We start from the raw sequence: 24,084 nt of genomic DNA on the forward strand, positions 1-24,084 counted from the left end.
CCGTGTCCTGCCTGTCCTGTGGCGTGCAGGCAGCGTCCCATGGGGACAAACCAGAGGATTTTCGAGTCCAAGGGAGCATTCTCCCTTTTAGCATCCACTGTCCACTAAAACAATGTCCAGGCATCTGGAGAGAATCAGACTGAAGACTACAAGTGAGAAACAAGTTCTAAAAACAGTTTATTAAGAGCAGATTTTTTTTTTTTTAATATTATGGTAAAATCGCATTATTCAAGAATAAGTTACTTGTACAGTACATACAGAAACAATGTATAGAAAAAATTACTATACAAGAAGAACTTTTCTGTGCAGGTGAAAAGTAGAACTTTCAAATTAATACACTCCCAACAAAGTTGTTGGCTTTAATCGTCCTGCTGAAGGCTGAGTTAGGGAATGCAGAGTCACCTCCCTGCCTCTGGGAGCTGCTGGGGAATGCTGGGGCTGTTTGGATCAAAGCTAAAAGTTTGGAATGCTGGATGACACCAGGGTTCGGTGGTCCAGATGAGGAATGAGAAGCTTTGGCTTCTCCCTGGATCTTTTCCTAGAAGTTTCACCCCAAAATAGCTTCAGTCCAAAGGGATGGGTGAGGAATGGTGGTGTCAGTGTTCGGTACCTGCTGTGCTGGGAGCTGGGAGGGAGGGAAGGAAACATCCACTAATGCTTCACGTCAGGAGCTCCTTCAGAACCTGACACCCTTGGGGACACAAAGGCCACCAAGCAGGAGTGGCTGTCAGCAAGCAGCAAGAGGAAGAGGAGGGGGAAGAATTCTGGCAGGACCCAAGTTTTGGATTGTGCCCTGAACCAAGTCCCTGCTGTCACAGAGCAAAGGCACTGCCTGGTTTTCATTTTTATTGCTAAAAGCTGTCCTGTGTAGGTGGATGAAATGGGGCTGCCCACCCCCAGCCTCTCCTGGGGGAGGCCTTTGGGCAGGGCCAGCTCCAGAGCTGCTCCTGTGGCTCCTGCCTTCCTTAGGTGGGATCCAAACTCGTGTTCCACGTGCCCATCTCCAGGGCCAAGGCACAAACTGCTGCCTTCACCTGAGCAGGGGCCACCTGCCCTTGGCTTCCCCTCCTCCCAAAACTCCCAGGAATGCCGGGAAAAACCCACAGGGGCTGGGGAACCAAACCTGCCCAGCCCTGGGCTCTTCTCTCAAGTCACAAGAACATAAAAATCCTGCAAAACGGTTCCATTCCATAGGGTGGAATGGCTTTAATGCTGTTTGCCCACTGCTGTAATGCAGAGGAGTGAGTACCTTAGGGCTGGAGTAACGTGCTGGCAGGAGCAGAGTCGTGCTCTGACCTCTGTCACAAGCCAGATGTTTTCCAGGAGAAACGAGATTTCAAACTCAGCTCCCCCTGGGAGCTTGGGAAATAGCCCAAAAATCCCCTGCAATGGATGTGAAATGAGGAGCTGGTGGAGCTGGCAGGGCTGGACAGCCCTCGGCTGCCTGTGGGTGAGTCTGGGGATGGAATTAGTTAAATAATTATTAAATTAAATAATCAGAGGGACTCTCCCACTGCTCACTGGTGGGGAGAACAGGAGTTCTCCCCCACTGGAGTTTGTTTGCATGGGGGAAGTGGCTGACAGGGAGATAATGAACCCAACGTGTATTTTACTAATCAAGCACAGCAATTTCCATTTAAACTGCGGAGAACCCCCTTGTAATTAAACTGCAGGTTAAAAATACCACATGCACACGCATGTTTCAGTTCTGGCACTGGAACAATAAAGTCCTGGCGTGCCAAAACAACCCACCCCAGCAGCATCTGATTTATCTGGCAAGGATTTCTCTGGATTCATCTGGCAGGGGATGTGAATAGCGCTGCCTTTTCCCAGCCCATCCTTTCTTTGCAGATGTCGGGAGATTCGGGTGATTCCACCTCGCCTTTTGGGGGAAAACCCCTTGGAACACAGCTCCCCGGAGCTCAGTGGGACTAAAACCAGCAATCTCAGCAAGATTTAGCACACCCCTGTGTTCTCCAAGGCTTTGGGAAGCCGGCAGCCATCGAGGAAAGGAAACGACAACTTGTGCTGTGCTGTCCCCCCTTCCCTTCCCCATCCCTATAAATGCGAGAGCACGGGGAGTTATTTATGAGCCTGGGAGGGAGCTGCCTTGCCTGGCACAAGCCAGCCCTGGGGATGTGCTCCTGCCTCTGGCTGCAGCCTTTGTGCTGCTCCAGGGAGGAGAATGGGATGCGGATACAGCTGAGGAGCCCAGCGAGGACAGGGCTGCCTTTGTTCCTCCATCAGCCTCTCCGGGGCTGGCAGTGCTGCAGGACCAGTGCAATTTGCTCTTAATGCTCCAGTTTCAGGCACAAGTGTAGAGAAAGCAGGGGGAAAAAAAGCCTTTGCCTGCTCTAAATGCACAAAGCCCAGGAGAGAGCAAGAGCAAGCAACAGGGAGGCACAAAAGGAAAACCTAAATGGTTTCTCCAGTTGATGGTTCCCATTTGTCCCAGCCTCATAGTTTGATTTATAAACCCAGATTTGCTCTCATGGCTGCTTCCTGGGCTGTTTGCCTTTCAGCTCCTGACCTTGTCTCCTTGGATTCACCCAGAACCTGCAAAGCCCTGTCCTAGAGGCTGGGTTTTCGTGCAATTCCCTAACTCAGCCCAACGAGGCTTTGTGTTTGCTGGTTTTCAAATTAATTGCTAAATGTTAATGCTCCTGAGGGGTCCCACCTGTATTGCAATTCCAAGGAAAATAGGAATAAAAAAAGCTTTCTGTAAGGCAATCTCAAGGCAAGTTTTGCATCCAAAATCCCAGGGAAGGCTGTGCTGGGAAATCTGGAAGTTGAATACTGTGAACATCCCCTCCTGTGTGGCGCAACGGCTCAGCCCTTCCTCTTTCCTAAAATAAAGGCAACTTCTCAGAAGTGCTTCCTCTCTCACGGCTGCCCCAGGCAGGTGAAGCAGCCCCGGGGGCTCAGGAACAGCAGCAGAGTTTGGGGACAGTTGGGGGTCAGGGGATGCTGAGACCCAAGGATTTGGACCCCAGATTTGGTCCCCAGGGACCCCATCGCCTGCAAGAGGCCGTGGTGGAGCTTTAAATGCCACCAAGCTCCTGGTGACAGGTTTTGGGGGGAAAAAGGCAAGCAAGAGTAGGGGAAAACTGACTTTAGAGTTGTGCCTAAAATCACTGGGATAAAACGGTTCCATCACTGGGATAAAACTATTCCATCACCGGGATAAAACAGCTCCATCACCGGGATAAAAACGTCTCCATCACCAGGATAAAAACCCATTCACCACAGGGATAAAAAGCCTCCATCACCAGGATACAACGGGATAAACCCCTCCCTCACCAGCAGGAGAGGTTTGTGTCAGTCTCTGTGTTAGTTCTCAGCTGGTGCCATGGCTAAGGATGGAAAAATTAGTGTTCAGTCTCAATCAGCTGGGACAGCAGGATGAGGATCCCTCTGCCTGGCGCAGGGAGTGACCACAGCTGTGCTGGGTTAAAAAGGAAAAGCAAGAAAAAGCCAGTTTTTGCCTTAGCTATAAAAAAAAAGCCCAAACCCTGCTCACCATCCTTTGTGGGAGCTCAGCTCAGGTCGGGCTTTGCTGATGGGTTCAGCAGCCGGGGAAGGAGGATGAGGCCTGGAGCAGCAACTTGGCAATGAATTTATATTCATTCTTTTCTTGTTATCCTGGGGTTTTTTTTAACTTCCTCCAATTCCGTGGGTGGAACACAAGCCCCTGGTTCCTTGGCTGGGCTCTGGTGTGTCAGGGACAGGCAGGACACCGGGCCCAGTGCAGGCACAAGTGGCATTGTGTAAACAGTAACGAGAAAGCTTCCATAAGAACAACAAAAACAACAATAAGAGGCCCTTTAACAGGCCAACGAGAGGGAGCACACCCGTACAAGAGTGAAAAATTACCCCCTTCCTTGCAAAAAATACAATAATAATCCCTAACCAGAAGGAAGAAACAGGTACATTCTTTCTCTCGATGGATCCCCCAGAAGGTCTCCAGGATTTCTCCACCCGAAAGTGCATCCCAGTGCCGGCTGTGCTGGTCACAGTGGCGTGTACTGGTTGTCAATGGCACGGACGTGGCCCCTGCCTGGTGCCTCCACCTCATAGTCCGAGTCACGGGGCCGGGCTGTGGTGGCCGTGGTGGCCCTGGCCGGGCGCAGGCTCTGTGCCAGCTCAGCTGGTGGTGGCACCAGGTGGAAGATCTGCTCTGCTGGGGGACCCCCGGGGGGCTCATCAGGGCCGTGAGGGCAGGAGGAGCTGGCGGGGATGAGGCTGAAGTCGGGGCTCCATCCTGGGAAGGGCAGGGGGAGAGGGACCGTGGTGCTGGAGCCGGGAGCTGCAGACAGAGAGAGGAGGTGATGGTCAGGGGGATGCTCCTGTCGCCCCCTCTCTGGGGGTGTGGGGTGCATCCCATGACCCCCCCCCCCCCGCAGCCAGTGGCTGGGAGCAGCTTCTCCTTTCTCAAAAGGGGAAGTTGGGAGCTTGGGAGTCACCTTTTGTGCCACTGCCCCGAGGCTTCTGCTTCCCCACTCCAGGAGCAACCAAAGGGCCCGGGGCTGGCACCCACACACAGCCCGGGCACCCTCCATCCCAGGGGAACATCCCCCTTCCTGCACACCTTGTGTCCCACAGGAACATCCCCTTCCCTCTCACACACCTTGTGCCTGGGGCAGGACCATGACGTAGCTGGAGAGCCGCACGTCGCAGGCGGAGCCGCACTCCAGCGGGATGGGGTAGCGGTGGAAGTGCTGCAGCATCTCCACGATGGAGGAGAAGCGCAGGTGCTGCACCCGGCACTGGCCCCGCTCCGTCAGCGCCAGCCTCAGGTGCTGTGGAGAGGAGCAGGGACCTGTTACCCTCCCTGCATTCCCTCCTGGAGGACGCGGAGGGGATATTTGGGATGGGGGACACGCCGATGGCTTCAGCACGATGTGCTGCATCCCCGCCCTGTGGCTCCCGGGGGATCCCCCTGGCCAGGGCAGAGAGCAGGAGAGCATCTCCCTGGGGTGGGATGCAGTGGGACAGGGGCTGTCCTGCAGCAGGGGCTGCCCCTGTGAGATTCCCCTCCCCATCCCAGCCCTGTCCCGCCCGTACCTTGGCTCTGCCCTGGAAGTTGAAGGTGAGCACGTACTCGCCGCGGCGCGTCTCGCTCTGCCGCACCAGGAACACGCCGTGGCCCTCCAGCCCCCCCAGCTGCACCAGCTGAGCCGCCTTCACGCGGGAGATGGGCCCGTGGAACCAGGGGCAGGAGGAGAGGAACTGCTCCATCTTCGGCCCCGCCGCCTCCCCCGGGCCCCCCGGAGTCGCCCCTGCCGGGCACAGGGATGAGTGTCCCTGGGAAATGGGATCCCTGCCCATCGCCCCCATCCCCTCCCCTCTGTCCCCTCCCCTTGTGCCATTTGGGGAAGGACAATCAGCCCAGCCACGGTGACCCCCCAGTGAGGGATGCTCTGTTCCCAGGGTCCCCTGGGTGTCCCCAGCTCACCTTGGCTGACGGGGTCGGTGCTGGTGGCGGGGCTGGCGGCTGTAGGGTCGGGGTGTCGGCACGTCAGGAGCTCAGGGTCACCTGTGTCAGACCTGCTGGGGACAGGAGAAGCCAGGCTGAGTGCTGGCAGTGGGGACACAGAGCCACTGTCCCCAGCCCCGGGCTCAGGGACATCCAGAGGCGCTTACCCCTTGCGCACACACTCCCGGATCTCGGCCGTCCAGCAGCTGAGCTGCTGCTCATCCCCTGCCTCAAACAGGATGTCGGTGGCATTGGTGACCTGGGGACATCAGAGAGGGACATGAGGTCTTCAGAGAAAGAGAGAGATGTGCATCCCCCACCCACCCAGCCACGCTCAGGACCCCAGCAGGGAGAGCACAACCCAACCCCAGCCTGCACTCCACATCCTCTGTGCATCCCCTCCCTGGATGGGAAGAGGAACTGAAATTTGGCACTGGAGCTTTTGGGAGCCACATGTGCCCCAGGGGGTGGGAAAGGCCTCAGGGCTGGCTGCAGACCCTTCCAGCAAGTCCTACCTTGAGGACAAAGGTGTGGAGGTTATCGGGCATCTCGAGACGTGTGCACCTCCGCACCTCCTGCACAGCGGAGCAGGCGACGAGCAGCTTGGGCTTGGAGCCCTGTGGGGGGAACACAGAGCCTGAGCTGAGCCCCAATTCCCCCACACGCCAAAATACTGCTCCAGACCCCAAAACACTGCCCCACACCACACTGCTCTACCCAGTCCAGGAGCCACCTGACGCACAGCAGCCAGCAAAGAAAAAACCCCAGGGAAAGGGAAATGCCCCAGCAGCAAGGAAATACCCTGTGTGGTGAGGAAATACCCCTCTGTGGCAAGGAAATACCCCCCACAACACTGCTCAGTCACTGTTGGGGCACCCCAGGGGGGCTGAGTGACATCCAGACCCATCTCAGGGGTCCCAAGGACCCTGCAGGAGGAGAGGGGAAGAAGGGGGTTCCCAGCATGGCAGCACGCTCCAGGGATGTGGCACCGATGAGGAAATTGGGGTGCAGGCAGGGAACATCCTGCTCGTGGCTGTGAGGGTCAGTGGCCTGCCAAGAGCTCCCTGGTGGCTTTGGCACTGACACAGGCACGTGACAAAATGCTGAGCAAACACTTCCACAAAGGCTAAAATATCCCTGCGGCAGCTTTCGGTTCCTCAGGAGGCTGCGGCACGTGGCACAGGATCCGGGGTGCCAGGGGGGCAAAAATTCCCTGAATTGGGCAAAAAATCACCCAATGGTGCTGGGTGATAGAGCCAAGGCTCTGTGCTCAGCCCCACATCCAGAGCCATCCTGTGCATCCCACACCCACATGCCAGACCCCCTCATCCCCCTGTGCCAGGCTTGCTGAACAACATTTGGGCTGGCTGTGATTCACAAAGTGGCTTTATCATCCCAGGGGTTCTGGTTCCAGTGTCCCTCTTCACTCACACTGTCCCTACACAGTGACAGCGTCCCTACACCCTGGGCTGTGGCACTTCACCCCACAACTGCCAACCAAGCTGCCCAAATTCTGCCCCCAGCTCGTGAAGCTCACAGCAAACCCACCCCACCCACCTGTATGACACTCAGAATGTCCCCACCGGACACTTCCTCGGTCACCCAACCACACCATCTTTAGCTTTGCTTTTTTTTTTTTTTTTTCCTTTTTTTTTTCCCATCCCCCCTCCTCCCTCCCTCCCTCGAGCACTCGGTGTTCTCTGGGGCCGGAAACGCAGCGCGAGAGGGATCAGCCCTTATCAGCTCCGAGCTGCACCGAGAAGAAAGTTCTTAGAAGTCGCTGGTGTACGGCGTCATGCACAGGGCTGGTGACACCGCGGTGGCTCCGGCAGCCCCGGGCCCGCTGGTGACAGTGATTGCAGCTGTGCTGTGCTGCAATCACGGCCACCGGGGCTGCCGTGGGGCGCCGCGGCTTTATCCCGAAGGAATTCGATTTTTCTGCCACCTTTGGAACGTAACCGTGCCCCGTGCAAAGTCCTGTGTGTGGAGAAGGTGAAAGGAGATCTCTCATTCTGGCCACTTTCCCACACAGGGAGCTGTGACGTCCAGCATGACCCTGAGAGGGTTTTATCAACATCCCAACCACAGCGCTTGGGGTCGGCTTCTCAGGAAACGGGGAAATTCCAGGAAAAGGGAGTTCGGCGAAGCCCCCCGCGCGTCTCTCAGCGTGGAGAGCGCAGCTGGAACGTGAAGGGAGAAGGAAATGATGCAGCACAGAGATACGGTGCCCGAAAAAGCAGGCTGGCTTCGGGGAAGTGCCTACCGCAGGCACGGTGCCCCCGCTGCCGGGGCGCCGCACCTGACCGCAAGATGCCCGGCTCGATGCAGCCGCTACCGGGAAAGGGAGTTCTCAGTAAGCAAAAGTGCACACTCAACACACCGAGGGTTCACCCACGGGCTCCTTCTCGGCAAGAGGTGCCCCAGCAGCGCTGCAGGGATGGGTAAAGCCCGCTGCTGCCTGGCTCTGTGTGCTCAGGATGCTCAGGAATGTTTAGGATGTTACGGGTGTTGCTCCAGCTCAGCCCCAAACCCTACATCAGCTTCCACATGGAGATTCACCCCACTGGATCTCCAGCAAGGATATTTGGGATTGATGGTGTTTTTCACAGCAAAGCTCCTCACAGCTCGCCCACCTGTGCCAGGAACGCTCTCCCCACGAAGCTGTGAGCTGCTGCCACAAGGAGCACGTCCTGCCTGGGTGCCCAGGGGACACTGAGGGTCCTGGGGGAGCTTTTCCCACTCAGGCGAGGGGGAAGGTGGCTCTCCAAGAACAAGAGTGGCGTGATGATGACAGCGGTGGCAGTGGCCTGGTGATGATGGCAGCAGTGCAGTGATGAGGGTGGTGGTCTGGCAGTGGTGGCACAGCGATGACAACAGCAATGGCAGCAGTGTCACGGTGACAGTGGCAGAGTGATGATAACAGTGGCACGATGACGACGGTGGCACAATGATGACGGCAATGGCAGGGTGATGATAGCATTGTCACGGTGATGGTGGCAGTGGCTGGGCCATCAGCCCAAGTTCATGCAGAGCAAATCCTTCGAGAGCAGCAGGAGCTGCCCCCGGCCCCTCCACGCCCCAGGGGTTTCCCCACACCGGCTCTCGCTTCCACTCTGAGTCACCCACGGGAGGTGGGGAAGTGCCTGAGCCCTTGTGCAAGGTCCCCAACGGATACGGGTGAGATTTGTCACTTCTTGTAAATCACTGTGGCCCTTACGCAAGGGACAAACCTCAGCCAAGCTGCAGGGCCAGGCCTGGCCATGCTGGATGGACACAAAACCATATCCTGTGCCTGCAGCCCTGGGGGAAGCTGTGAAGTTTTCCAGGAGCGTGGGTACACACAGCTCTTTTCCAGGGAATGCTGAGTGAACTGGGTGGAAAACATCCCCTGGTGCCAGGGCAGGGCAGGGGGAGGCAGCGGGGCCCTGCTGGGGTCCAAGGGTTCTGCTGGAGAGTCCAAAGTTCCTGCTGGAGCAGCCATCGTCCTCAGGAGTTTGCACCAAGGGTAATCCCAGCCTTCATCCTCGGCATTTTGTGTGGCAGGAAATCCCACAGGTGGTTTCCCTTGGGAGTTAAACCCAAGGCTCATTCTTGAGGACTTCTGCACCAGATAATCCCAAAATGTGTCCTCAGGGTTTGCACCACGGCCAATCCTGGTGTTCATCCTCAGGGATCTGCACCACCACCACTCCAGTTTTTCATCCTCAGGGATCTGCACCATGGCTAACTCTGGTGTTCATCCTCAGGGATCTGCAGCTGACTAATCCCTCTCTCCAGCAGCCAATCCCAGTGCTCTGGGGGAGCTGAGAGCACAGTTAATCCCAGTGCTCTTCCTCAGGTGTTTGCATCACAGCTCATCCCAAAGGGAGAGGTCCACCCTGGACAGCCCCTGCCAATGCTGGTTTTTGGGACAGGGACTGGAATCCCATTGATTTGGCCGTTCTGTGCCTGCTGCAGGGACCCCCTAGCTCAGGGTGACATTCCCAAAACACTCCTGCCTCTCTGCAGCTGCAGACTGCTCGTTTAGAAACCTCCTGACAGCAGCAAGCACCATCCTGGGCTCTGTCCTGGCTTTGAGGAACTGGAGCCTGGAGGTTCCCCGACTATCAAACAGGAACATGGGAGGTGATTCCCGCTGCTGTGCGAGCTCAACATCCCCCACCCCTGAGGTTCGGGTCATCACCTCCCAAAAACCCCTCTCTGCCCACCCCAAAGCCCCTCCAGCACCCGCCACACAAAGGAGCTCCCGGGACACGGTGTCTCGGAGCATCCCGCGGGCCGGGGCAGGGGACAGAGCTGTCCCCGAGGGGCCCGTGCCCAGCGGTGACAAGGGACACCGTTGTGCCGGCGCCGCCACAAAGATCCCTCTGTTCCCGCCGGGCGGCTGCGAGCGCCGGCGAACGGCGACGGGAGAAAGCACAGCCCCGACCCCGCCGGCCCCTGAGCCCCGATCTCCAGCTGGATTCGCCCGGGGTGCTGCAAAACAGAACCCCAAGAACCGCGGGGTGAGGCTGCAGGTGGGGTTTGGAGGGGTCCAGGAATCCCCACCCATCCCTGGAGCTGGTGGCTCCTCTGTTCTTTGATCACCCTCCCTGCTTTGCATGAATAAGACAACGTTCCCAAATCCCCCAAACCTCTGCAAAACATCCGCAAAACCCCCAAACCTCTGCAAAGCTCCCCAAAACCCTGCAACGCCTCCCAAATCCCTGCAAAGCACCCCAAAAACCCTACAAAGCTCCCCAAAACCCTGCAAATCTCTCCAAAACCCTGCAAAACCCCAAAAACCATACAAAGCTCCCCCAAAACACTGCAAATCTCTCCAAAACCCTGCAAAGCCCCCCAAAACCAGCGAGCCCAGCAGCTCACAGCAGGGCTGAGGGTGATGGGGGCTATAAACAAGATCTGTAAACAGCTTTTGCCAGACCCTTGATTTTTTTTTTTTAATTTATTTTATGCCAGATTCGGTTCCAGCGTGGGCTGCTTTAATAATTTCCTGGAATAAATAACGAGCATGGAAAGTAAACAAGGTGTCTGCGTGCAAGTGGGAGATGCTGCAGCCAGGACTGAGTCACCCCAAACCTCAGCCCCAGAGGAATGAGGGGGTCCAGCAAAGATTCTGCAGGCTCCCCACAAGCCCTGGGGTGCCCTGGGATTTTCCCAAGGTTTTGCATGACCCAGGATGATGGAAAAGGTTCAAAAACCCAAGTGGGAGCATTCAATCCCACTGGATGGGTATTTTCATTCCTGCCCCTTGCCTGGGGTTGGAGGGAGTGAGTTTGCCCAAAATGCTCGTTTTTAACACAATCCCCAAATGACACTGAACATCACAGTGCCCATCACAGACACCGGAGCTGGGATCTGCCTGGTGGGAAGGAGCAGGGTCCACCCCAGCCGAGCCCCCAGCGGGGCTGGGATGAATCCTTGAATCCTTCCAGACCCTGTGCTGCCTGCACAGGCTCTCATAAATATTTACCTTTGAAAGAAGCAGCTCTCAGCCTCGAAACAACCACATCCTGGGCCGTGAAAAGAGAGAGAGAGAGAGAGAGAGAAAAAAAAAAAAAAAACAAAGAAGAAAAAGGGGGAAAAAAAGAGAGACAACCACCCAAAAAAACCCCACTAGGGCATTTCACATCAGCTGTGGGGACCCAGCACCCAGCAGCACCCACAGCTCTTCTCGAGCAATGCATTCCCTGAGTGCTTTCTCAGTCCTTTTTCCTGTGGTTTGCCCAATATCTCCATTTTTTGCCCACTTCTCAGCTGGCACGTGGTGCTTTCCACCCCGAGCAGCCCTGCAGCATCCCTGTGAGTGACACTCTGATAAGCAGGGGCAGTAGGACAACAGCCCCAGGAAGGGCAGATTTCAAAGGATGGGGTTGAAAGGATGGAATCCTTCCGAGCCCCAAACCCCAGAGTTCAATGAGGCAGATATTGGGGTCCATCCTGAACCCTTCCCCTCACACCCAGGCCCTGGCAAGCCCCATCCCAGCAACAGTTTCCAAAATAAGAAACTCTGCTCTTCAGCAATTAACGCCGGGGCTGTGGTTACGCTGCTAAAAGTGTTTTTTCCGTGCATGACCAAGGATGGAAAAAGTTGTGGTTAATAAATGACAAATAACCTTTGTCTCCTCGCCCTCCTTCCCACCCCCCCTCGGTACCCAAAAACAGAGCTGGGGGGAGGGGGAAGAGACCAAAAGTCACCACCAAAATCTCACAAAGCCCTGAGGCCGCCCAGCCCCGGTGCCTTCGAAGAACAGAGAGGATGCGCCTGCCCTGCCCCGGGGAGAGGCTGCCCGAGGGTTTTGGGGCAGCTCCAGGTGCCTTCAGGGCAGGTTTTGCTTCTCCCAAGGGATTTGAAGGACACCCAAACCCCTCCAGGGTAATCACAGGTAAAAACAGGGGTTTAGGACACCTAAACCCCTCGGGGTTGCCAGGAGAGGGATGCGATCCTTGAGGATGCTGCTGGGAGCAAGATCTCAGAATCACAGAATAAAATGGGTTGGAAGGGATTTTCAAAGGCCATCCAGTCCAACCCCTCTGCAATAAGCAGGGACACCAACCAGATCAGGATGCAGCCCCTGGAAATGCCAAAAAAGGGATGCAGTCCCTGGGAATGCCAGGAGAGGGATGCTGGGAGCAGGATGTTTGGAGAGGGATCATAGAAGAACAGAATAGTTTGGGTTGGAAAGGATCTTGAAAAATCAACAAGTCCAACCCCCTGCAGTGAGCAGGGACATCTTCAGCTGCATCAGGACAGGATGCAGCCCATGGAGATGCCAAGAGAGGGATGCAGTCCCTGGGAATGCCAGAAGAATGTCATGAATGGGATGCAGCCCATGGAGATGCCAGGAAAAAGATAACAAGAGAGGGATGAAGTCCCCAGGAATGCCAGGAAAAGGATGCCAGGAGAGGGATGTGGTCCCTTGGGGATCCAGATTGACACAAACCTGCCCTTTCCTGGAGCAGGGATGGGATGATGGGACACTGAGGTGCTTCCCATCACTGGGAAAATTCTTCTCAAGGTGTACAAGGGGGGAAAACTCCCCCTCCACCACTGCCCTTCCTTGGCCGAGTCACTGAGGCCATGTTTGAGCAGCTCCAGGAGGAGCAGGGATAGGGAATGGGGACCAAAACACTGGGATGTTCCCCATCCCATACCTGACCAGCTGCCACTCACAGCCCCAAGCACCAAAAATCGGGGACAGGAACCTGCTGGCTCAGGAAGGTGACAGTTCTCAGAAACCAGATTCAGGTGAAAGGTGTAAAAAAAGAAAAAAAAATTAAAAAAAAAAAAAAGAGAAAAAAAGAAAAAAAAAAAAAAAGGAAGTCAAAGCAGCCTCACACTGAGCAGAGACAGAAATACTGCTCCTCCCGTGGCTTCAGCAAAGATGTTTGAGCTGGGGCAGAGGCTCCAAGCGCTCTCTCCGGAAGGAGTCTCCAGGCCAGTCCCGGCGTGCCATCAATTTGTGGGACGCCCTGGATTTCATTAAAATGCTATAAAGAAAGCAGCACAAATGCAAATCCCATTTCCCTTCCCCTTCCTGTAAAAACATCTGGTCAACAGAAACGGCTCGGGACATTTCCGCTGCGAGTCACGGCTTTCATGGAGTTTGGGATTTGGCCATAGAAGAGGGATTTGGGGTTGGGGCTCAGCTGAGGAATGGGGCAGCCCCAAAGCTGACAAACCTGGGTTTCCCAGCTTTGGTTGAAATTTATGAAGGTGGAAAGATCTCAGAGGTGCCCAGTGCTAAAGGTTGTATGGGATTAAATGGTGTGGGAGAGGAGAAAACCCTAAATGCCTCCAAGGAAATCAGGGAGGATTGGTGAGCATTGCCCTCATAGCAGACATCAGAGAATCCACATGGGTGCAAATCCAGGACCATGCCCAGGTTTTCCTGTGGCACATATATGTAAAAAATGAAAAAATGTGTGTGTGTGTGTGTGCATGTATGTACATATATATATATATAATAAAAATATATATAGCCTTAAAAATATATATAACCTTATATATAAATATTTTACATATATTTATATTATATTATATTATATTATATTATATTATATTATATTATATTATATTATATTATATTATATTATATATAGCCATATATACAAGCACTAGAGGTATCCCAATATCCCTCTATTCCAGCTCCTCTTCCACACAGCATCATCACCTCACTCTGGCCTCTGGAATGTCCCCAGGGTGGGACTGCCCCTCAGTCCCGTGCCCTGCAGCCAGGCAGGGACCCTCTCCCAGGAGAGATCCCATCATCCCCAAATCCCTCCTTGGCAGCATCATTTTTCCAGTGCTTGAGGGAGGAGGGAGCGATGCCCAAACCAAGCCAGCTGTGGCTGTGAGCACGGGAAGGGGAGCTGCTCCCTCTCCCAAAATCCTCCCAAATCCAAATCCAAATCCCAAAATCCTCATCTCTTCTGGCACACGCCTGGGGCAGCGGATGCCCACTCCAGGCAGTGCCACAGGTGCTGCCACATTCTTGAGCGCAGCTCCCTGACCCCTTCACCCAGCACAGCCACCCAAGCAGTAAATGGGATCAGGGCTCTTCAAAGCCCCCACTCCCTTTGATGCCAGGCACGTTATGGGATTAAGCTCAGAGGCCCCATTGGAGCACCAGGAGAAAGGGGGGGATAAGGACATAAAAGCTGCCAAAGGCAGCAGGACCCCCCTCCTCTCTCCACACACCTGCCTTTCCCAAGGTCATTCCAAGGGGATGGATATTTGGGGGTTTGGCTAGATGCTGCAAAGCCCTGAGGCTGAGATGAAATTTCAATTGCATCCTATTATTTACAGGGTGAAAGGGGGAAGGAGGAGGAAGGGGGAAGGAAGAGAAGGAAGGGGGAAGGAAGAGAAGGAAGGGGGAAGGCTGTTTCCAGGCAGACTGTGAGGGTAACCAACCTCACAGTTCAGAGATCATTTGGGGTTGAAAAATCCCAAGAACAGATTTTACAGTTGCTTATTTAAAACCATCAATTTTCTATGGTGATCAACAGCATCCACAAATCAGGAACAGACCCATGAGATGGGGAAAAGGCAGTGGAAAAACCCTGGGAGCATCCTGGGGCAGGAGGATGGCAAGGAAGGGGTTCCACACAGCCATTCCCAGGGGGTTGTTGAGTGTTTTTTAGTTATTTTAAAGGAAAATAACCCCCCAACAAACTGTTCTGTTCTCACTGCTCCGTGGTTTGCCCCGTGCTGGGTTTGGGGAGTGGGAGCCACCAGCACCGTGGGGGATTTTCCACTGCCCCCGGAATCCAACCGCAGTTACTGGGAAAGGGTCAGGATTGATTGTGCTGTAAAGGAGAAGGGAGCTGGCCCTGGCCCAGGGAATTGGAAAGGAAGGAGCCGCCCTGAGAATATTTGCACAGGAAGCAATTTAATCCAGAGACTTGCAAAATCCAGCAAGGAACATCCCCCACTTCCGCAGGCCTGGCTGAAACCCCCTGCTCCAGGCTCTGGGGTCTCCAGCCTCGTGGGGATGTGGAGCAGCAGGAAATCTCCATCCCATGGAGACTGCAAGGAATAATGCTCAGAGCACTGGGGGAACGTGGTCAGTGTCTTGTTTGAAGTGTCTCCCACCCCTGGGTCAAAGCTGGGCAGGGAATGTGGGGAGAGGAAGAATGTGCTGGGCTTGCTTCCCAAGGGGGAGGGAAACAAAGAAAGAAAAAGGGAGGAAAGGAAAAAAATATAAGGGGGATAGGGAGAAGAAGATGGGGGTAGTAAAAAAAAAAAAGTGTGAGGGAATTGAAAAAAGAAAAGGGGAAGTGAAAAAAGAAAAAGGAATAAAAAAAAGGGGGGAAGAAAAAAGTAAAAGATATTTAAAAAAAATAATAAGGGATTTTAAAAAATGGGGAAAAGGGAGAAAAAGGATGAGGGAGAGAAAAAAGGCAGTGCTATCCAGCTGCTGGAGCACCCTCCAAGTGCCCCAGAGTGCCTCTGACCTCCCTGTGCCCCGGGATGGGGACACACACTCCCACGGGGACAAACAACTGCAACCCTTGACATGACGGAGCAAAAGCAGCTTTTACTTTCAGATGTTACAATTTTGATGTTGTTTCTTTTTTCAAATATTTAATATTGGAGTTGTTTGACGGAAATAGCAGGAATTCAGCCAGCTGCTCCCTGACCCTGCTGCCCTGAAGGCAGGGACAAGGCTCCAGCTCTACCGGAGGTTTCCTCCTTCCAAAGCACAAGTTTATCATCAAAGTTAAATGAGAACAAAAAAAAAAGAGGAGAGAGAGAGAGAGAAAATTCATCCCATCACGCCTGTGTAAGTCCTGCCATGTGGAGGAACCATTTTTTTACAGATTAAACACCCCAACTCCCCCCACATCACTCCCCACTCCCTCACATCCTGCATCATCTCCACTCCAGCCACGTCTCAGCACCACAGGAGCTCCCTGCAGCAGCTGAGAGCTGAACTTCCAGTCACAAAACTCCTCACAAAAAGTAAAACTATGGGTCCCACTGGGAGCAGAGAAAGGCACAGAGCCCAATTCCTATTTTCCCTTTTCCTCTCCCAGCTTGCCCAGGCAAGCAGATGCTCAGGCTGCTAAAGGCACAGCACAGGGGACAGGGTGAATTTGGGGTTCATCAGACGGGGTTGCCCCACACCTTGGTGGAATGAGGCTGGGATGAGCGGGATGGAGGCCACCAGCCTCCATCCTCAACTCAGAAGTCAGGCACTGTGCTTCCAGCTGGAAAACCCAGTTCTGGATTCCCAGCAGGGAGAAATGCAATGACACATTGACTGGCTGCAGCAATTAGCACACCTTGGTCTCAGCATCTCTCACTCCTAAGACAAGAACCACAGGTGTGGCTTTGTCTCTTTCTCAGAGCCATTAAACAAACAAGGCCCAGCCTCGTGTGGCTGCAGCAGAGGGAGAGCAGTGGCAGAGCAAACCCATCGGGGCCCCTCGTGGTGAGAAACCCTCGTGGTGCCGGGTGCACTGTGGCCCTGCTCCTTCCTGTGGGATGCTCTGGCATCCAGGCATCATTCCCAGCCGCGGGACCCTCAGCAAGACTGGCTGGAAGAGGCAAGAGGCGGCAGGTCCTTACCTTGGGCGGGTCGAAGAGCTCCAGCACAAATTCCTCGGCGTCGGGCGGCCCCGCTCGCCGCAGCACCAGGCGGCAGCGCTGCCAGCGCGTCCCGCTGTCCAGGGAATTCTCATCCAGCAGCCCGTACTTGAGCAGCCCCTCCTTGCGCACCTCGGGGGGCTGCTCCCGCGACAGCCCCCAGGGCAGGATGCGCTTCCCCAGTCCCGGCTTGAGAGCCGCCTCCGCCGCCTCCCCATCGCCATCCCCGGGCAGCGCGTCCGAGGAGCGGCGTCGGAAGAGGCTGCGCCAGCTCCTGCGCAGCTGGCTGAGCGAGAAGGGCCTCCGAGCCGGCCCCGCCAGCTCCTCCGAGCTCCAGGACTTGCGCAGCCCAGAGGGAGCAGCCTCGGGCGCTCGGATGGGCTGCTCGGGGCGGGCACCGGGCTCCGCCTCGGCTTTGGTGGCCACCGTGCCCAGGGAAGCGTCGGTGTGGCGCCGGTGCGTGTCCCGGTAATCCCGCGCCGGGCCGGCGGGCAGGATGCGGAGCTGGTTCATGGCGATGCCCTCCTTCACCTCGTGGCAGAAGTACTGCTGGAAGAGGTCGGTGAACTGCACCGAGAAGTTCTCAGCGGCCAGCAGGTCATGGTGCGGGTGCTCGGTGGCGAAGCGCAGGTAGTGCCGCGCCAGCTCCTTGGCGGTGCTGATGGCGTGCAGCTCGCAGAACTCATGCCAGCCCCGGGGATGCGCTGGCGTGCCGGCCGGCAGCGAGTGCCCATTCATTGCCGAGGCTCCAGCGAGGCGGCCGCGCTGCAAGACAGAGCACATGGCTGGTGAGGGCAGCCCCAGGGTCCCCATGTGTCCCCCACCCCTGGCTGGAGTGGGCATACCCCACTCAGAATGTGAATCCTCAAGGGGAACGCTGTGGGCGACTGGGTCCCACTCCAAGCTGCCTCATTCCCATGGATTCATTGGAAATGGCCAGGAGACAGCCGCTTCCCAGCGAGAAGCGTGGCCCTGTGACCAACTGCTGCGGCCACCAGCAGTGGCCATGCGGGACCCCGAGCCCCCAGCCTCTTTACACACCCATCCCCACCTGGCTGGGCCGTGCCTCAGTTTCCCCACCTGCGCGGTGGGAGCGGGCAGGTCCCGGCTCGGGGCGTCTGCGCGGCTTCCTGCCAGCACAGCTGCCTGCAGCTGCCCGCCGCCCGCGGGGACGCCTGGCCCGGCCACATCCGCTCGGCTCCTGCCAAGGCTCCGCAGCGCCGATGGGTTCCCCTCCAGGGACCGATTTCAACGGAGTTGATAAAACTGGAACGGGGGCGGGAGGGGAGGAAGCGACATGAAAAGCTGCAGAAATCCAGGGATGGAGCTGCCTCGCTGCCAGATCCTCCCGGCCCCAGCAGCCTGAGAAGAGGCGGCCGCGCTGCCGGCACTGCCCGGGGTGAACGCGCGTTCCTGAGGGGATGCTCGGCTGCCTGCGGCACCGCGGAGCTGCCGGGCTCTGGCAAACCACACCGTATCTCTGCCCCCAGCAGATTTCGCAGCGAGGCCAATCTGGCAGCACCGTGGCTGGCGTGCAGCCGGCCCGGCGTGCCCGGCTGAGCCGGCAGTGGTGCTCCCCAGGGCCGGCCCCGCTGCTCACCAGAGAACCTCGTGCTCGCCCGGGGCACTTATCGGGGCCGTGCACTCCGCTCAGGAAGGAAACATCGGCCAACCCACCCGGATCCTGCCGCGCCGGCACAGGCACTGCTGCCTGCCCGAAACTCCAGCAGCAGCACCCCGGCTGCTGCGAGGGGAGGAAAAGCGGATTTGTCATGGGGAGGAAAAATAATTAAAAAAAAAAAAAGACGAAACAAAAACCCTGAGGGGCCAGGAGGAAGTGAGCGGGCGATGAGGAACGTGCGGGCACAGGGGATGGTGTTTGCAGCCGGGGCGGCGATAACGCCGGGAAGCGGAGCTCTATCTCTGCCCACCCGCTGCCCTGCCGAGCACGTCCCGCGAAGGTTGCAGGCGAGGGGAGATGTTATCTGCCCTCCGCCAGCCTCGCCGGGCCCGGCTTCTCAGAAGAGCCGCCCAAAGCTCGGGGCCGTCCGGCGTGCCGGCAGTGCGGGGCATGCGCCCGCCGCAGCCCGGCCGAATCCCCCGGCAGGGCCCCGTCTATCGGCGCCGCCAGCCTGCCGGTGACTCAGCATCCCCCGCCGCGCTCCCGCTTCCTCCCGGCACCCGGGAATCGCCGCCGCACCACCCACGCCGCCGGCACGCTCAGCGGGATGCTCCCGCGAAACGCGGAGGGAAGCGGGGCGCTCATCATGAGAACGGCTCCTCGGGCAGGTGGGAGATTCCCAGGGTAGGGGATTCGCCTTCCAAGATTTCAGGCTCGCTTCGCACCAGCTTCGGGAGAGGTTTGTGGCGCGGGAAAAGCCGGGCTTCGTCTGTGCCACGCGGTGGGAAACAGCCGAAGGCCGTCTCCAGTAGCAACGCGCTTTTCCAAGCCGACGATGGGAAACGCTCCCCAGCGCTTCCTCCTCCCAGCACTGGCACGATGCCGACCTCACTGCTTCTGCCTGGCACGCTTCCCACATGGAAGGAGCTATCCCGGGTGAATCCATGCAGGAGTTACCACGGCAGCCTCCCGCTCCTCTGCCCAGCCCCAGGTTTCTGTAGCGACATCCACAGGGATGCAAGTTCCTGCTGCTGGGTGAGCTTCCCTCTGCTCCAGCCCGCTGTGCTCCACAAAGCTGGAATCCAGCAGCCAGAATTTACATTTTAATCCTCATGTGTTCCCGTGAGGAGCTCCTGGCCATCCTGCAGGTCGGACAAAGGACTTCTGATCGCTTCCATTTGCTCTGAGTGGAGAATCCAGCCCATCCTTGGACACACCTGGACTAGCTGGGACTGGGGGGCTTCCATCCCCTGCTGACTGCTGGAAGAGCTGCATGTCACCAAACCCACCCCACCTCGGGGCTGTTTGTGGCTGCTGAGGTTGATTTGGGGTGCTGGGATTGCTTTGGGGTGCTGGGCCAGGAACTCGAGGAAGAGCAGGACAGGACAGACCGGCCGTGGTGGCTTTGATGCGGGCTGGGACAGCGAGCTGGGGCTTGTGCAGGATCCAGCCCTGCAGCCCAGCCACCCCCAGCAGCTTCCCTTAAACTCTTGCCCAACCTGAGCGCTGCTGCAGCGGTGCCAGCACCGAGCGGGACGGGAACCCGCGCCTGGATCCGGCAATGGGTTATTTGTCCCAGTAAATGCATTTGTTGTTTGATTGCAGCCAGAGGAGCTGGCAGCACCAAGCAGTGCCAGGGCAGTGCTGGGAGCCAGCGCTGCAATCCTGCCACCGCTCCCGGAGGATGAGCACTCAGAGCCAGCTGGACTCGCCACAGATCCAGCTCGCCACCTTCCCACCACGGAACAGCCACCCAGGGGTGTGGAGGTCACCCTCCAGCACTCAGCACCGCAAATCCAGCCTTGAGGGGAAGTGTGAGGGGGCAGAGCCCACGTGCCATGTGCCCAGCCCTGCTCACACACTCTGCATGTGCAGCAGCACCCGAAAATGAAACCGGCCCCACTCGCCACCAGTTCCACGGCAGGAAAATGCACAACAGTGACGTGAATAGGAAATGTGATTGATGCTCTCCCAGAAATAACTGTTCCCAACTGGAGGAGAAGCATCCTGAGGCATTTTCAGCTCCCTTTATAAGCACAGGAATACTCAAAACTCATCCCAAGGACTATTTTCAGGAGAGGGCAAAGCGAGGGTCTGGGAGACGCCCTGGCCAGCCCTGCAGCTCCCCACTTCCTGAGTGGCAGAAATACAAAGTTCCCACAATCCCAAGAGCGGGAACATTGTTCCTTCCCAGGATGTCCTCCATGAAAAGAGCTATTCTGAGCCGGCTGCAGCCTTTCTTGGCATGGCCCCGCAGCCGCTCCAAGGCAGCTATAAAAGGCCAGGTTACAATGAACGGCACTTTTCAATGGAACTGCATCTGGCACAGCGAGCTCGGGGGGATGCAGCTCCCTGGAAGGGGGCTCAGGGGGATGCAGCTCCCTGGAAGGGGGCTCAGGGGGATGCGGCTCCCTGGGGGATCCAGCTTGCAAGGGCTGGGTGATGCAGAGCCTCCTCCCAGGATGGGGATGGTGCAGCCCCGCTCTGCATCCCAATCCCCAGAGATGGCAGATGCTGGAAGAACATCTGGATGCACCCCTGGATTGAGGGGGACAAGCAGGGTGCTGCAGCCATTTGGGGGTGGGCATGGAGATGCTGCCATCCAGGAAGGGAGGAGGGGTTGGTGAAAGGGGAGAGGCAGGGAAAGGGTCTGGCAGCAGCCTTGGGGTGTGGGATACACCCACATATTCACAGCATCACTATAAAACAGCCAAAGCCAGTGCCAGCACAATCCACAGCAGAAACTGCCCAGCATTGTCCTCCTCTTCCCTCTGGAGCAGCTCCCTGTGATGGTGAGGGTTCTCTGGGTCTCACAGAGGGTGATGGCACAGCACTATCACTCCCTGTGACCCTCTAGCTGTTTCCACACAAGCTGGAGAATCCCACAGGGTCCCAGGAATTTCCCTCTCTCTCTTTTGCCTGAACCAAACCAGCAAGTTAAAATGCAAGAAAGGAGTAGGACAGAGGGATCCCCCAATTCCACACATCCATACAGGCTATAGGAAATCAGTTTAAAAGCCGGTGTGGGGAGGCAGATTTTGCCCTGCTTCTCCCCCTTTGTCATAGGACATACACACTCCTCTCAATTCACCTCCTGGCACTACACAACTTTCTATATTAAAGACCCAAACTGGCCTTAATTTACAGCCCTCTGTGGACTGAGCAGCACCACAGACCTCTGGGGATGTGGGTGATGTTACAGCACTTCAAATCCGAGGGAAGTTCACCTGTTTGGCTTTCCCTGACCACTCCAACAGGACAGACACGATGGAGACAATCCAAACTCATCTCAGGTCAAATCCAAGCTCCACTCCGGCTCGGCCCGCAGCAATTCACCAGCACATACAGCTGTGGCCAGCCCAGCTCCCCAAAAAGCCCTGAGCCTGCCTCCATACCGTGGTGTCTGGCACCTTGCAGCCTGGTTTACACCATCACACTCTCCTACACCCACTGCCTGCGGGGAAAAGCCCGGCAGCGGGGTGGCCTCTTTCGACAGGGCTTGTTTTGTTGCATGAAATGAATCGCTGCGGTGTAGGCGTGGGAGAAACCGGGTGCAGGGAGTGCTCCTGGGGGAGCAGCTGCCCGGGGGTCCCTGGGGACAGCAGGGAGCAGCTGAGCTCCCAACCAGCCTGGCTGGCCACAGCAGCCCCCCAGGGACTGCTGGATTTGGCCCTTTCTCCTCGGCGAGCTGCGGCAGCACCACAAACCCCAGCAGCGATGAGCGCTTGCACTTTCACTTTGTGTCACCCACTGGGATTTGTCACGACACCTCCGCGGTGCCCATCAGTCCCATGGGTGTGTGGGTGGGGAGGATTTGCTCTGGCAGAGGATGGAAGATCCCTCAAAAGCCACTGGCACTCGCACCCCAGCCTCACCAGCACAGCACGGGGTGCTGGCAGACCTGCAGCCCTGTGGGCTCTGGTGAAACCAAACCAGACCTTACCAGAGGCAATAAATACGTAAAAGTTATGAGAAAATAGAAGAAGCTTTGGGGAGAGGAAAATGCACAGGGATGAGTCTCTCCTGCCCCCCCAAAAAAGTTAAAAAGAGATCCAAAACATTGTTCTAGTCCCAAACAAGTCAAAGTGAAACCTGCCACTAATTCCATAGGCCTTTAAACACCAATCCTGCCAGCAAATCCAAGTGCAGCAAGGACATGCAGGAGATGGCAGTGCCAGGTCCCCTCACAGGCCACCTCTTCCTCTGGCAGCAGCCCCATGGAGTCCCTAGGCCACCAGCCCACAACTCCATCACATCTTGAATCAATTTACAACAATATCGAAATCGCAGCTCGACAACTCATCCTGGTTTCCTTGACAGTAAATCCCAGCCCGGGCTGCAATGACCGTGTCACTGCCGTGAGCCAGCGGCTCCAGGCTCTCCGTGGGTGACCCTGAAGGGGGGGGGGTTTGGCACAGGCAGGCCTGAGCACGCTGGCAGGGCATGGGAAGGCTGCGGGGATGCTGACCGCGGGTGCATCGGCCTCGTGCTCCGAGCCCCTGCCAAGCCACGGGGCCAACAAAGTCTGCAGGGAGCAGAGAGTCAGAGGAGCTGCTGGCAGGCTCCAGGTGGCAGCTCTGCTTGGCATTCACGGTGGGCACGGGGGCAGAGGCAAGGCATGGCCCCCTCGGGCAGCACAGGGCCCCACAACATGGGGCAGGTGGTGCTGCACCCTCCCAGAGGGGTCACCCCCACGGCAGGGGCTGCAGGGCTCCGGGGGGAGGCAGAGAGGAGCAGGGCTGGCTCCCTGCATGCTGCGCTCCCGGCTCTGGGATCTCCAAAATACGGATGCTGGGAAATGGGGGACGTCGAGGGATCCTAAAAGAAGGGGTGCCCTGGGGTCCTGTGCTGCTAGAAGGACGGGGGTCCCCAGGATGGGGGCACTCACAGAGGAATAGAGCCGCTGGAACAGGGAGTGCCCACGAGGAAAACGGGACCACGGGTCCCCACGGGTGAGCAGCTCCTGGAAAGAGGCAGCCCGAGGAAAGGGCACAGAAATGGGGTGAGGGGGAAGGGGCTGCTGTCCGAAGAAGGGACTCACGACCCCGCAACGGGGGCACCGGCGTTCCCGGAGTGAGAGAATCCAGCCCGGGGCTGCCGAGGAAGCTCCGGGGGCTGCACAGGCGGAGCGGCCGCCTCGCTGCTTCCTCCCGCCGCTACTTTCGCTTTCCCGCGGCCGCTTCCCGGGGCCGCCCGCCCGTCCCGGTCCAGCCCAGCCCGTCCCGGTTCAGCCCAGCCCGGCCCGACCCGTCCCGGTTCGGCCGCGCGGTCGCGGTTACCTGCAGGAGAAGGCGTCCGGCTGCCGCTCGCCCATGATGGAGCGGCGGAGCGCCCGGGACGGGGCGGGCGGGACGGGGCGCACGGCTCAGCACAGCACAGCACGGCACGGCTCAGCACGGCACGGCTCGGCTCGGCTCAGGCAGGAAACCGGGGCAGGCGGCTCCGCATTTCCGCCGGGCGGAGGCGCGGGGCGCGGACCCCGGCCCCGGACGGGTTATGTAAAGCGGAGCGGCGCGGCCGGGGGCGGAGGCTACGCGGGGGCGGAGCGGAGGGACCGCCCCGTCCGTCCGTCCGTCCGCTCGTGTGACTGTCCCTCTGTGTGCGTGTGCGTCTGTCTGTCCGTTCGTTCGTCCGTCGGGCTCCGCGGGTGCGCCCGGCTCCGCGCAGCTCCGCGCCGCCCCTCCCCGCTTCTGCCTTTATCTTATCGCATCCGCGCCCGCGGAGCCAGCGGCACAAACAGCCCGGCCGCGCTCCCCGGGTGGATTTAATTTTATTTTTACATATATATATATATGTCTTTAGTTTTTGTGACTTTTAGGATGTTTTCTCCTTGGATTTGCGGGTGTCCGCCCCAGCCCCCCGGGAGTCGGGAGGGAGCCCGAGCGTGGGGCTCTT

At 57.4% G+C, this 24,084-nt stretch overlaps 1 protein-coding gene across 1 annotated transcript; it reads right to left on the bottom strand.

Moving 5' to 3' along the window:
- Positions 1 to 153: 153 nt before the first annotated feature.
- On the bottom strand, positions 154 to 23,563 carry SH2B3 (SH2B adaptor protein 3). The gene is made up of 8 exons (XM_066562279.1): positions 23,469 to 23,563; positions 16,551 to 17,333; positions 5,992 to 6,093; positions 5,644 to 5,735; positions 5,456 to 5,550; positions 5,065 to 5,279; positions 4,628 to 4,799; positions 154 to 4,306 (listed from the first exon to the last, which is right to left on the bottom strand). Exons 2-8 carry the CDS (start codon positions 17,304 to 17,306, stop codon positions 4,011 to 4,013), a joined length of 1,728 nt encoding a protein of 575 aa, XP_066418376.1. The 5' UTR covers positions 17,307 to 17,333; positions 23,469 to 23,563; the 3' UTR covers positions 154 to 4,010.
- Positions 23,564 to 24,084: the final 521 nt, after the last annotated feature.

This window comes from Molothrus aeneus, chromosome 18 (genome assembly GCF_037042795.1).
Source record: "Molothrus aeneus isolate 106 chromosome 18, BPBGC_Maene_1.0, whole genome shotgun sequence".
NCBI classification, from domain to species: Eukaryota; Metazoa; Chordata; class Aves; order Passeriformes; family Icteridae; genus Molothrus; species Molothrus aeneus.

Coding starts and splice junctions, on each gene's coding strand:
- SH2B3 (XM_066562279.1), bottom strand. CDS start 17,306: ATGAATGGGCACTCGCTGCCGGCCGGCACGCCAGCGCATCCCCGGGGC. Junction 6,094..16,550: donor AGCTCTTCGACCCGCCCAAG/GTAAGGACCTGC, acceptor TTCCCCCCACAG/GGCTCCAAGCCCAAGCTGCT. Junction 4,307..4,627: donor GGTCCTGCCCCAGGCACAAG/GTGTGTGAGAGG, acceptor CTCTGTCTGCAG/CTCCCGGCTCCAGCACCACG.